The sequence below is a fragment of the Xenopus laevis genome, chromosome 1L, assembly GCF_017654675.1.
Source record: "Xenopus laevis strain J_2021 chromosome 1L, Xenopus_laevis_v10.1, whole genome shotgun sequence".
Lineage (NCBI taxonomy): Eukaryota > Metazoa > Chordata > Amphibia > Anura > Pipidae > Xenopus > Xenopus laevis.
In genome coordinates this window covers 70,413,218-70,427,918 of record NC_054371.1, presented here as the reverse complement: position 1 = coordinate 70,427,918, position 14,701 = coordinate 70,413,218, and the positions used below count along the sequence as shown (strand labels likewise).

The 14,701-nt window shown below is 37.5% G+C and overlaps 1 protein-coding gene across 1 annotated transcript in view; it reads right to left on the bottom strand.

Moving 5' to 3' along the window:
* Positions 1-13,986, bottom strand: part of LOC108719617 (short transient receptor potential channel 3) — a 103,147-nt gene extending 89,161 nt beyond the window's left edge. The window contains exon 1 of the mRNA XM_041589971.1: positions 13,544-13,986. Coding sequence (XP_041445905.1) covers positions 13,544-13,749 — 206 coding nt within the window. The 5' untranslated portion in view covers positions 13,750-13,986. The remainder of the gene's footprint in view (positions 1-13,543) is intronic.
* Positions 13,987-14,701: the final 715 nt, after the last annotated feature.

The following is a 14,701-nucleotide window of genomic DNA, read 5'->3' as shown; positions in this document are numbered from 1 at the left end:
TGCCAAATTAAACCTGCCAAAGTGCTATGTTAGCCTATGGGGACCTTCTAGAGCAAGTTTTTTGAAGTAGAAGAAAAATCGTTCGATCGATGGATGAAACACTTCGAATCGTTTGATTCAAAGTATTTCATTGTTCGATCGAACGATTTAACTTCGACCGCAAATGGCCAAATTCAATGTAAAAAAACTTCGACTTCGATATTCGATGGCCGAATTTCGAAGCTTTTTCTACTTCGTAATTCGACCCTTGATAAATCTGCCCCTTAGCTTTCTGTAGCCTGCTCCAGTAGCCTGTGTAGAACCAGAATAGAAGCCAAGCTGATTCCCCTTGTGGCAAACCACCCAAGCAAGTCCCACTTTTAAAACAAAATATACCAAGTATCTCATCATCAGACAATTAATTACCTAAGACTCATTTGGCCAACTTCTAAATTGCTTCCTTTATAACTCAAGAAGAAAATCAATCATAGCCAGCATATAGGTAGAAATATCTGTATACTTCCATTTTGGGTTTAAATCAAGATATGGATCAAGAAATTAATCATCTCTGACCTGGTATGTGATTATCACATGTGAATGAGGCACTGAAGTGGAAGAATCACTACAATACTCCACAGAGGAATACACTTTGGGGCAGATTTATCAAGGGTCAAAGTGAATTCGAGGGAATTTTCTAAATAAAAAAATTCAAAATTCAAAGTCATTTTTTGGATACTTTGACCATCGAATAGGATACTAAGACTTCGAATTTACTTCGAATTCGAACTTTTTTCATCAAATTTGGGTATTCTGCGGTTGAAGTAAAATCGTTTATCGAACGATTTTACTTCGACCGCAGAATACCCAAACTTGATGAAAAAAGTTGGAATTCAAAGTATTTTTTACTTCGAAATTCGAGCCTTTAACATACAGAATGAAACAAATATTCTAAAAATATATTATGTGTGCCCTTCTTACCAGTTGGTACCCAACTCGTTTTTCAACTGTGTGTGTCACTTATTACCTCCTCTCTTTATTGGGAATTCAAAAACACTAACTATTGTGTATTACTCCCTTCCCTTTAGACTGTATGCCTATGCATAGGGCCTTCCTCACCTCTTTGTACCTGTATTGATTGTGATGTTTGTTACTCCATATATTCTATATATGTAATTCATGTGATGTAGTTGTATAATCACATTTACTTTACAGTGCTACGCAATATGTTGGCGCTATATAAATACATGTTAATAATAAAATGATGATAGGGGCCTACTTTCATCACTGGATATCTTTGTCATCTTAGATGACTCATCTATACTGACTCATGGAAATAAAAAGGTTCACAATAAAGAGATGCTGAAGGCTGAAGTTTCATATAAGAGCACTTAGTGGAACTTGGTGGAAGACTTGTATTTATCACTGAGAAGGATAGAAACCTAGTTGAGATCAATTTATCACACTAAAAAAGTAAACTTATCTATCCAAATGTCCCTCCCGCTGTACAGATATGAGGAGTATTTACAATCATAAAAGGCACCCTTTATCACAGTAAGTATAAAGCCAAAAATGCTCAAATATGTACAGAAAAAAGTATGAAACCATATGCTTTTTTGGGGAGATGTCACAATGTTTTTGTTTTTGAATGTGAGTATAAACACTAGCATAGGCTATGAAAACAAGGTAACTGTTCAGCTGTGCTGGTACATACCTAATATTTGACAATTTTAGGTTTGTCCCCAAAAGTTTTCATGGGAAATGTTACATGGATACAATACAAACTAAATCATCTAAATCTAAATATGTTATGTTATGTCAATTTCTAATTTTATAAATGAATGATGCACACTCTGCCATGAGATTGACAAAAGACTTTCTATCATTCATGAAATGAAGCTCGGTATCTGTACAGATGTATAAAGAGGCTGTCTGTAGTGCCAACTGTACATTTATTTTGCTGTTTTTCTAATCTTATTTTGTTTGCTTTTTTATCCTGTGTCCAGAGATTAAATGCGGAAGGCTATGTTATAGAAGTGGATAAAAAGAATTCAATGAATCTCTCCAGTGATATGGACTTACCTCATATTGAAGAATGAAACCTAAATAGTAAAATAAAATCGCAAAAAGTAATAAAAACCTCCCTCACAACTTTCATTCTGGGAGTAAGATTATATTCAAACCTATGGACTGTTGTGTCAGCCTTCCCCTCTTGTACAACTCTCCTTTCATATTTTAGCTTTTTTTTGCCTCTTAACCAGTACTACAAAAAATGTTTGCTGCGCTTAATATAAAAATAATAATACAGTAACATAAAAAATGTAACATATGCTAATTAACATTAATTACACTGGATGCAGCCCTGAAGCAAATTGGTCAAATGGAAAAATGGTTACTCAGCAAATTGCACAGCACCATGTTACATAACAGGCAACCTGCTGATTGAATTCAGTAAAAAAATGAACCTGCTCCAGTAGTCACATTTATGGTAATCTACGTTTCACTTCAAATCGTTTTGTTGAGGAGATTAAACTGAATCGTCAAATATGTTTTTATGAGTTGCTTTAAGAGCACCGTATGAAAGGAGGCTATTCCTAATACAGTTCATTACTTCCTTCCAGTTCATGAACATATTTCAGGCAAAAATAATTATTTTGATATAATGCTATTTTTTCTGATATAACTTTGGAGCATTAAACCTCTGGGCCGCTTCCACCTGGGATAGGTTACTTGCTAAACCTCTGTTAATTCTCCATTTTCTTATATGTCCATTTGAAGAAGTTGTACATCAATGATGGAGTTGAAATATAAGTATTTTGCAAGATTGTAGAGATATTAAAATACTACGGTTACTAAAATATGCCTATTGCCTGAAGAATGGGACAATCTATATGCCAGTGAACTCCTTTCAGTTGCATTGTATATAACATGTGATTTTATTAGAAAACGTGAGCCATAATCAACTTTGAAAACATAAATCAAATGAACAAATAATTTTGTAGCCTGACTGTCTACTAGCTTGTGAAGATGTCAAGTAAAAGTACACTCATTGCGACTGACATTTTTTTCTGATAAATACAGACAGAAAGTTAATAAGGAGTTTTCAGTGGGATTTGACAGTACATTCTTGAGGAGATTTCCCTAAAAATGACTCTACATTTCCTCTAGGGAGAGAACCATCAGCGGTATATGTCTCAGTTGACATTGATTTCAAAGCAGAACATTACAAGAAACTAAACTTCTTAAGGTCATATTACAGTATGTCAACCAGGCAACAATACAATGGTCATCTTTTAAATTAATGTTAAAGGCATCCGTTTGTATTTATATACCATCAAGGAACAAATAAAAGTTAACTGGGCTAAAAAAAAAAAAGTATTGCACAAGCTGGAGCTAATTCATTTAATCATAACAAAAAAGAACATTAAGGGGCCGATTCACCAAGGGTCGAATATCGAGGGTTAATTAACCCTCGATATTCGACTGGGAATTAAAATCCTTCGACTTTGAATATCGAAGTCGAAGGATTTTAGCGCAAATAGTTTGATCGTTCGATCGAAGGAATAATCCTTCCATCGAAAGATTAAATCCTTCGAATCCAACGATTCGAAGGATTGTAATCCAACGATCGAAGGATTATCCTTCGACCAAAAAAACTTAGGCAAGCCTATGGGGACCTTCCCCATAGGCTAACATTGAGTTCGGTAGGTTTTAGATGGCAAACTAGGGGGTCGAAGTTTTTTCTTAAAGAGACAGTACTTCGACTATCGAATAGTCGAACGATTTTTAGTTCGATTCAAAGTCGTAGTCGAAGGTCGAAGTAGCCCATTCGATGGTCGAAGTAGCCCAAAAAACACTTCGAAATTCTAAGTTTTTTTTACTTCGAATCCTTCACTCGAAGTTAGTGAATCGGCCCCTTAGAATCTACAAGCTCCTCGATAGAATTGGCACAAAATGTTTTCTATTAATGCACCACTAGTGTAGAGGATAATAATGTGTGCTCTGCCTTAACAATGCTCCCCCCCCTCAACCTGATCCAATCGCTCAAAATAAGAAGTTGAGGGGTCCCCTGCCTTGGGAGACAACTTTAGGGGTGCAGCTATGGGTGCCTACATGGTAATTAGAAAAATCACTAAAAAATTCCTCAACTTGCTGCCAGATACTAGCAGCTAAATCCCATTTCAAACCTAAGGTGCCTGACAGTATGTGACATGTAACTGTATTCACACAAAAATCTGAAACGTGACTAAAACCTAATGCTTCGTGTTCTATACTCACTTACATTAATAATAGCAAAATGGGTATAGGCTCCTGTTCTGCAGAACCCAAAATTCCAACATGATTAAGGGAAACATTTAACAAAGTTCGGTCTAGATTTTACTAACTTTTAGGGTGAATAGGTTTCCCAGATATTCCAACAGTTGAATTCATCCAACTAACCCATCAATGCAATTTTAAAAAAAATCACTATTGATATCCATCTTTGCCTAATTAGGAGAGTTTATCCTACATGGTTTCCCTGTTCATCTGACAAATATTAGTATTTATTAAATGGACAGGGTGCCTGTCTCCTGGTGAACTTGGATAATTCAGATTGTTTCTCTGTGAATTTGACTTTGATTTTTATTTAATTTTCTTATTTTGTTAAATACATCCAAAAATGAGTAGTGAATTTGTCTTAAATGTTTAATTTTCATTGAAATTGTCTTTCCCTCAGAGCAATGTACCATTATATTCCAGCAGTTATTCTGCAGGACATCAAACCAAGCTTCTTTTGGTGTAGCACCCTGTAACCACCCTTACGGCTTTAATAATATACTTTATCCTGGAAATATCTTTCCATACATAAAAAAGGCACAAACAGCCTGTAGCAAAAATTAAATTAGACATTTCCCCTAAGAAATGCAATCAGACAGCGTATTACATCTACTTTTGTAGATGGCCTTCCTGTAATTTGGAGCTTTCTGCATAACAAGTTTACTGGATCCTATACCTGTAAAACTGTAAATATAGCAGAATGACAAAAAAGGGATGGGTGTTTTTAGCAAATTGGAAGATTTAGAATGGACAGATTTGAGCCCAGTAAAATCTGGCTGACCCATGCCTTATTTTGCTTTGCTATTTATAAATATCATTCTTCAGTATCCAATTTGTCATGCAGAATAAAAACATATTTAATTGATCGTAATGGAGGCCAACCCTGCAGGTTGCAGAGATACAAATGTCATGGCTTTTTTGAAGGAATGCTTTAAATTCGATTTCTTTCCCTCAAGCAGTAGGTTGGAGAAGAATTCCATTTTTGATATCAGTCATGCTGAAATTCATAGGCATGAATACTATGATTTTTTCTGTGCCTGTTGCATATTTATATACTAGCACTAATACATCTTAGGAAAACTAGTAGAGTCTACAAAATTAAGGAGAGCCTTAAAATGGTTTTCTGTATTAACACGTGATTTCCATAATAAATATCATAATAAATTGTTTCTTTTATATCTGTGCAAGTGTGCATGTATCAGTTGTTAGCCAATGTATTGTTTCAACTAATTAAATTTTTTTGTTGCAATTTATGTTGCTCTCCATTACCCTATCCTTAAACATCATGGGTATTCTGCTTGCTCCACTGCTGACGGTCTACAGTACAGGGATAAGATAATTCAAAAACAAGTATGTAAGTTTTGCTACATTTCTATAATATTTTTAAGAAAGTAGACTATAAAATGGGTTTCCCTGTGATGCATGCCAATTAATTTTCTCTGGGCTGTAACCCATGACGCCTGCTGGGATCGCTTGACCTTCAACCATTACCGAGGGATCACATGGATAGGTGATATTTATGACCTCTCCCAGAAGAGAAGAAAGGATTCTATTGATCCCACAGCCAGGCCCAACCCAAAGTTGCATGTGACCATCAACAATAAAATCAAGGTAGGGAGGCTTTTATTATGCATGTTGTATGCTTAAGAAAAATAAAAAACAGTAATTATGGCTATTTAGCATTCAAAAGCTGTACAAAAAATAAAAACACTTTGGGTATATGGTGTGGAGTCAGGAAGGACTGATTAGGCTTGATTGGGGCAGAGTGGTTAGTTTGTAGATGCTGCAATGCTTAGCTGTTGGGTATCTTCAAGGCACAATTTTTAAGAGAAAGTCATATGATGTAGAAAGTGATGTTCTGAAACAATTTGCAATTTTAATTATCGATTATTTGTGGTTTTTGAATTATTTTATTCAGTGGCTCTCCAGTTTGCAATTTCAGCAATCTGGTTGCTAAGGTCTAAATTATCTTATTTAAATAAGAGACTGGAATATGAATAGGAGAGAACCTGAAAGATGAGCAATAAAAAGTATCAATAACAATAAATGTGTAGCCTTACAGAGCATTTGTGTTTAGATGGGGTCAGTGACCCCCATTTGAAAGCTAGAAAGAGTCAGAATAAAACGGCAAATAATTGAATTTAAATAATGAAAACCAATTGAAAAGTTGCTTATAATACACTAAGAGGCAGATTTATTAAGGGTTGAATTGAAAATTCTAATTAGAACTTTCTATTTTTTTTATGGTCAAAACTGTCAAATTTGTCTAGGGAATTATCCAAACTCGATTAGAGTTTTTTTTAAAAAATTTGAATTAGATTTTTGAGATTTATCATACTCTGGCCCTTTGAGAATTCAAATGTAACTATTCACCACCTAAAACCTGCCGATTTGTTGTATAAGTCAATAGGAGAGGTGCAGTGAGCAATTTGGAGATGTTTGCAGCCTTCCTGACAATCGAGTTTTTTTCAGCAACTCAAATTACATTTGATCAAATTTGATTCAAATTCGAATCAAGTTTTTGACTCTGTAAAATTTGTTCGAGTTTAAGATATTAGATTTCTATAATAAATAATCGAATATTCGAATTTCCAGTAAAATCGGATTCATGGGAGTTATAAAACACTCATCAATTCGAAATTCCAATATTGATAAATGTGCCACTAAAAGTTAGCTTAAAGGTCAGTCACCCCTTTAACATGTAACATTTTCCAGGGTTTTAAAATTATTTGTAAATCTAGTTGCAACTGAGAGAGGTTTCTGTCTCCTTCTGTGCTGCTGGTTCTGAATAGCAGAATCCAGCTTTCTTCCAGGTAAGGCTACATTTCATGTAATGCTTTGCATGTTATTTCACAGCCCCCAGAACCTGAAAAGAAAGAGACAAACAATGCTTTCAGTAACAATTACCTTTACAAATAGCTCTAAAAGCAGTCCCTACAGGAGTTATTTACTAAAATCCGAACTTATCTCATAATTTAAATAAAAATAGCTCGACCAAACGCCCAACCTTAATTTTAGCTTATTTATTAATAAAATAACAAATAAATCGGATTTGGTAAAAACACTGATAAAATTGAGCAAAAACCCAATTCAGGTTTTCACAAGAAAACCCTGAAAATGTCGGATTATCGGTCTAAACCTAGTGCAAACCATGATAACTTTCAATTGGCATAGGGTCATCTATCAAGTTAGAGAAGTTAGAGGCCGCCACAGTCCTCTAGAGTGAAATTTCGCCACTCTCCATTAATTTCTATGGGATTTTATGGGATAAAAGAGTATTTATCAATGGGTGATAGTCTGGCTTGGGCATCCAGGGCCCCCCAGTCTCATGCTCCCACCCCGTGCTGTGAGGTAGTTACGCCACTACCAATGGCACATGTAACATTTTTGACCAAAAGTGACCTCTGAAGGAGAATCTTAGTTGTCCATACAATTTTCAAACAGCAGAAACATTTGCAGTAACAAAGGTAGGCACAATCTGAGCTCCTCAGGGACAGCAATGCACTGAAAGGCAGGTGTCGGCCTGAATGCAGACCATTCCCACACTAATGCATGTCCCATGCCATTTAGGAAGCAACAGAAAATTTGACTTGAGCATGTGTATTAAAAATAGGGATGCACCGAATCCACTATTTTGGATTCGGCAGAACCCACTATTTTGGATTCGGCCGAACACCTGAATCCTTCGCGAGATTCGGCCCTTTCACTAGTATCATGGCAAAAAAAAAAATGTTTAAGATTTTCCATTTTGAATAATGAACCAGAACATGGAAAGAATACAGATGAAACTTATAACAATATTACGCTTAAAAGGGAAAGAGATTCTGTGTAATTTCAAAGCATTTTAATTTCTCTCCAGATCAATATTCTTCCTATGTTTAAATTGATTTTTGTAGTTCTCTCGCTGGAATGAACTCATTCCATTTCAACAAAAGTGAAATCTACTGGTGTTGTAGCTTAAGAAATAACCCCCTGTTCTCTTTACATGATTTAAAAGATCCTTACAGATATACTTGCATTGACCCTGAATGCATTAGGGCACAGTTACCAAATCCGACCTCGACCCTGCCATTTGATATAAAGAAATAATTCAAAAACCTCAAATAATAAAAAATTAAAGCCAATTGCAAATTGTTTCAGAATATCATTCTCTACATCATACTAAAAGTTAACTCAAAAGTGAACAACCTCTTTAAGGGAAAACTAAAGCTTAAAGGGACCAGTCACCGTAACAAAATTATTCAGAAATCCTATTTTATCACATTATTCAAGCAAAATGAACTTTAATTACACTATATAAATTATTTAAATCATGTTTCCATCAGTCTGGGAACTCATAATTCACAAGCAGGCAGGATCCATTTTGTGTACACTGTTATTAAGGCAAGCCTTTCATCATCTCAAAATCTTGTTTCTGCACCAGAATGGGGGACCTGATGTCCATCCCCATGCCCTGGCTACACAATTAATGGTAAAGAGAACTGGGGGAATGTGGAGAGCAGTGACATCTAGGAAGTGGCGAATGGAAAGTGAAAGTAAATGTCTCCCCAGCCTCTATGCCTAAGGCATAGAGGAGGGGCACACAATATTTGATTGACAGCTGATATTTTGAAATGAGCTTACAACAGCTATCCAATAGAAATTGGATTTCATGTTTAAGGACTTTAATTGTACAGATTTTTGTGTCTGGGTGACAGGTCTACTTTTACATAAAATTAGGGTAGAAATGCTGCATATTACAGTTTCAGGTTCTATACCAGCCCAAGGCAATTACATCCCTTTAGCAAGGCTGATTAGTAATTAGTTCAAAGTCTCATTACATGGCAGCTCAGAAACCAGTGCAAATTAATATAAGCTACAGTTTGATGATTTGTGATGACCCCTAAGCTTATCTTCTCAACATAACACACTGTGCATGTGCAATGTCACTGACACTCCTAACAAAATCCAAGATGGTTACCCCCTATGCACAATATTGAAGGCCTGGATCATTACTGTTATAGAGATTCTAGGCTGGTGTAATATGTTCAGTTTATAAAATGTGGCATTTCTGCCCATATTTGCTTCAAGGGTTTACTTCTTCTTTAAGGGTCAGGGCACACAGGCAGATTCAGGGAGATTAGTCACCCGGAGACAAATCTCCTCTTCTTCGGGCGAATAATCTCCCCGAACTACCTTCCCCTGCCTTCCACGAGGAAACTTCGGGCGACTTCGGAAAACGAATAGCGCCATCCCGCCGGCGATTTGCATTTTAGCAGGCAGGAAGGCAAAGGAGGCAGTTTGGGGAGATTAGTCACCCCTAAGTAGAGGAGATTTGTCGCAAGCGACGAATCTGCCTGTGTGCCCTGACGCTAAACCATAGGGCAATATATGCTGTAGATTTGTCCTCCCTGAACATTATACAGCTAATGGTACATTACTATACATGCTCAGAATATTAGAAAAAAATAGAAACCGCTGATATTGGAGTTTTTTAGTAGGTCATTTATCAGCATTGCAAACACATTACTTATTCTTGTCAATCTTAATTCCCCTTAATATTTACTGTCTACACATGAGATCCATGTGATTAAGTCTACTATTTGCATGGTGATTGGTGAATTGATGCATTCAATTCAATCAAAAGAGATGTTCTATCAACTTGACTGTGTAAACCCTTAGTCTGAAGGCAGATTATTTTAATTTGCTTTTCTGTATTTTTTCATTATATTGTTTAGTCATGAAATGTGCCATCAATCCTAGCTAGCTAGCTGAATTAATTAACTCCAACATCCAAGCCTGAGCTTTCTTTCTGGCTCATACTGTGTAGGAGAGGAAGGTACAGCTGTCATAAGGTATAAAACTATTTTTTGCATGTAGGAGCCAAAACTGGACTTCCAATACTTTGTTATTTTGCAGTCTGATGTTATCATACTTTCAATTTTAGAAGACAGTGTCTATAGAATAGAAACGAAAGGAAGTCATTCCAAGAGAGGGGGCAAAATACTACAAGTCTCCCCCCATTCACCATGAAATTGAATTGCAGCAATGGCACCCATCCCCTGCTTCTTGACAGGCAGGTACCTGTATTTCTGGAATACACGCAGTTCTGCATTTTAGAACACAATGTGCTTGTTACTAGTCAGGACAAGGTGTGATTATGATTTACACTTCCACTAACTGAGGAGAGGAGATTGCTCCTTCAGCACAATAAATCACCGGGGAGACAAAATCCCCATGTGTCATTAGCCTAAGTCAATATGCAAACTGCCTGCAGCTTATTTTATTATTATCTTGTAATTATATAGCACCACATGTTATACAATATTTTCTTTATAACTCACATCAGTCATTGCTCTAATGGAGGGTTAATGTAATAAAAGGTGCAAAGTTTGTTGCGTGTCCAATTACCAAAAGCAGCCAATCAGCAGGTAGCATTTACTGGTCAGCTGTTTAAAAGCAAACATCTTATTGGTTGTTACTGCATCTGAGCAAACATTGTGCCTTTTATTAAATATGGTCATTTGTACTCACAACCGACCATAGCTACTAGGGATGCACAGAATCCAGTATCTGATTGGGGATTCGGCCAGGTTTCTGTCTTTTTCAGCAGGATTTGGATTTAGCAAAATCCAAGTAACTTGCCGTACTGAATCAGAATCATGTGACTTTTCGTCACACAAACAAGGCAAATGTAATCCTCTGTACCCTGAATACACAATTACCCGGAATATGCAAATTAGGGGTTGGATTCAGCCCAATTCTTTATGAAAAAATCCTGATTTTGCCTAATGCCAAAATAGTGGGTTTGGTGCATCCCTAATAGCTACATAAGTGTAAAGTGTTACAACCTGACATTATAAACAGAACAGGGGTCATTTACAAGCCCAGGGGGTGCAATTGCAAGAGCATTAAGGGGCACAAGAGCATGGCTCTTAGTGCTCATTTACCAATTGTAGTGCACTTGTGCCTCCGGGGTTGTTGTGTTTTGCACAGAGTCCCTAATAAAAAGTCTGTCTCTCCGTGCAGAGAACAGTGTTCAAGAGGTCCATAACATTTTTAACTATAGGCTACATTTAAATGTAAAAGTGTTTATGAGCAACAAGCAATGCAAACATTCTCAGTGTCAAAGCATCTCTTTAATTGGATGTTGATTAGCTACATAAAAACTCTTTCAGAACTTCCTACAAAGCATAAGTTGCATTAGTAGCATATTATAATTTATCTGTTTGTAACTATTATACTTGTACACTAGTGATGTGTGGGCCGGCCTGATACCCGCAGGACCCGCAGGTGGGTTTGAGCTACCTAGCACCTCCGGTTGCTCTCCCCGCCCGCCACCTTGCACTGCCGGTCTTCTGGCTTCCGACTTCCTTTTTTTTGTAGACACGTGCCTTTTGGCCCCACCCCTTTTGTGATGTCATCAACGGGTCGGGTCAGTGCGGGTCTATATATCAAGTGCATAACTATAGTGAAACAGGCCAGTCACCTGAATAGGAGTCCTGAATAATACACAAATTATACTATATTACTATATAGTGCTGTGGGGCCAGGTAATGTTTTTATTACAAACACCTACAACTGTAATACAGTGCTACTTTCCCTCTAAAACAGCATTTGAATTATTTTAAGTGGAACTAGTGTTTTCAAAAGATGTGAGAGTTTATTTACAGCAGCAAGTGCAATGTGCAAAATGTGCAAGAAAAGTGCAATTTCAGGCTCTAAGATTTTACCCAAATGCAATGTTTTATCCAAAATTCCAATGACATTGCAGTCGAGTTAGGGTTGCTTTCTTTATAATTTCTACAATTTTGCAATTTTATGGTGTTATAACATTTCTGTGTGATTTACAGGCTGCAATTCTGCTGCTCCTATTAACACAGCCTGCAGAGGGAACCCTGGATTTACTGCCAGCTTAAAGGTGGTGGTAGCTGCAAGGTTACCCTGTATGAAAAGATGCTCTTGCACATGATTCAGAAAAGGAGGCATGATGGACACACCAGTGCTGAGCACAACTATAAGGAAGTGCAAGGAGCATCTTTGGACACAAGTACCTTTCATGAATGGTGTCAATGTGCACATCCATTTTTACACATCCACAGCTTTGACTGCAGTTATAAATGAGCCCTGTAATGTTAGTGTGAAACCATTTCACTCTAATAATGACACACTAAATTTTTCAGGAAAAAGTACTGTATATACATTTCCCGGACACCATTATTTAATCTGTCCAGTATCCATGCTTTGGTGTTTGTAATTACAGTCTAGTTGTTTACAGTTTTCTAGCTATTAAAGTTAACACGCATGCATGACATCCTTATAAGTTATTATCCAAGTATGTATAGGCTAATGCAAGAGATCTATTCAGTTTAGAATTATATTATCAGGAATGTTTGAGATTATCATGGGAGAAGTGTATAAAGTAATTTACCATTTAAAAATTCTTAGAGATAATTTTGCAGGGGGCACTGTTGCTGAACTTTAAACACAGTTGTTCAGAAATATAGTTGAGGGGGTGACTATACAGTATGCCTTTGGTTTAAATGTAATCGTATCTGCATGCTGTATATTCATCTGTGTAACCCTGCGTGTCCTCAATAACCAATTACACTGTGTCTTGCACAAACAAGATAACCAACTGGAAAAGGGTCCTGCAATAGGGAGCTGTGATTAGACAATAAAGGATTAAAGAATAACTGTCACATGAGACTAAGCAAGAGAGCACCAGAGATTAAATAACTACTGAATTCACTGTTTCAATGTGCAGCCAAGGACAGTCCTAGGGAGAAAGGCACTTTGAAAGTCAAAACAAGCTGGGGAATAGAAAGATGCCGGGCTGATAGCGAGAGAAATGGCTAGATAGATAGATACAGACAGACAGACAGATAGATAATATGATAGAAAGAGTATTCTATTTTTATTATAAATAATGTTTCAGACTGGCTAGTATGATATGAGCAAACTAAATATTACTGGGTCTATTTGTTATTAGTTGGGGCATCACATTTCAGGCAGGAGTGTTATTCTTTACTGTGTTTCAGACCACAGCAGAAATGTAACCAGATGGGCATCTCACTTCTGCTGTGGCGTGTAACCCACACTGTTTTGCTGTTAATTCCGCGGACTCCCGTCTGTAATACAGGGCTGCTTCTTTGCATTAAACTCTATAAGGCAGGGGTAACCCAACGTGCATCTATGAGAGATACAGAACTCATTCTAATACCAACTCCACCCCCCCACACACACATAGTAATATAAAGAGTATACTCACGTGGAGTGAATTCGATAACAGTCACTGTGGGACCCATCAGCCATAAAAGAGCTGCTCTCCGCAGGCAGCACTAGCACTCCCCTGGGCTGGGGTAGCGGAGCCCATTGCCCCCCATTCCTTGCCAACCAACTTCCACGCTCCCCAATGTCTGGGAAGCTGACCCTCGCTGCAGGCAGCTCCTTGCATTTCCTGCCCTTATATGACATCCAGAAAAAATCCCCAGGGCACTTGGGAAGCTACAGCAGAGAGGGCACCTTTTTCACCTGGTCCTCAACTGATGGAGAAGAAGTATGCTAAGGATGGTTGCACAGGGCACACTTGCACGGCTACCAGAGGGACAGAGGATGTGAAGTGAAACTGGAGAGTAAATGCTATGGGAAAGAGACCAAGCACTCTTGGCAGCAGCTCCTTTTCTCCCCCCCCGCCCCTCATTCACACTGCCCTCCTCCCCCCTTCGTGGCACACTCCTTCTCTTTGCATGATGTATATTCACAGTGCAATCCTGCCTGTTCTCAAGCACCAACTGTCCTACTGCTCCCGGAAAAAAAGCTCAGCAAGCAATGGAGACCTACGACTGGATAAGAGAGAATTAAATCAAACTGTGACAGGGGACTGACTAACAGAGATAGAGAGATTAAATAAAGAGCAGTGTGATGTGTATTGATCCAGCAGAGCTTGCACTGTATTCACTGTTTGCATGTGCTGATGAGGGCAGTGATACATGGGACTGCTTACACTTGCCAGAATCCACATATATATATATATATATATATATATATATATATATATATATATATATATATATATATATATATATATATATATATGTGTGTTCCAAGTTATTGAACTTAGGGGTAAATTTACTAAATTTACTAAATTTAAAGTGGCAAAAATTTGCCAGCGACAGCTTCGCAGCCATCGCCAGGCGAAAAATCCCTCAGACAACCAAGTTGCATCCAGGGCGCCGAACGCTGGCGAATTTTCACTAGTGTTACTTCGGCAATGCGAGCAAATCAAAGCGAAGATGTGCTAGCGTTCAATTCTGCCTAGCACAACTTCGTTAGAGGTCTTCGCTCAGGCTAATTTGCATTTTGGCAGAAAATTTAAAGTTGATTGAACGTATATGTTGCAGCAAATACATTACATTACACAAGTCCA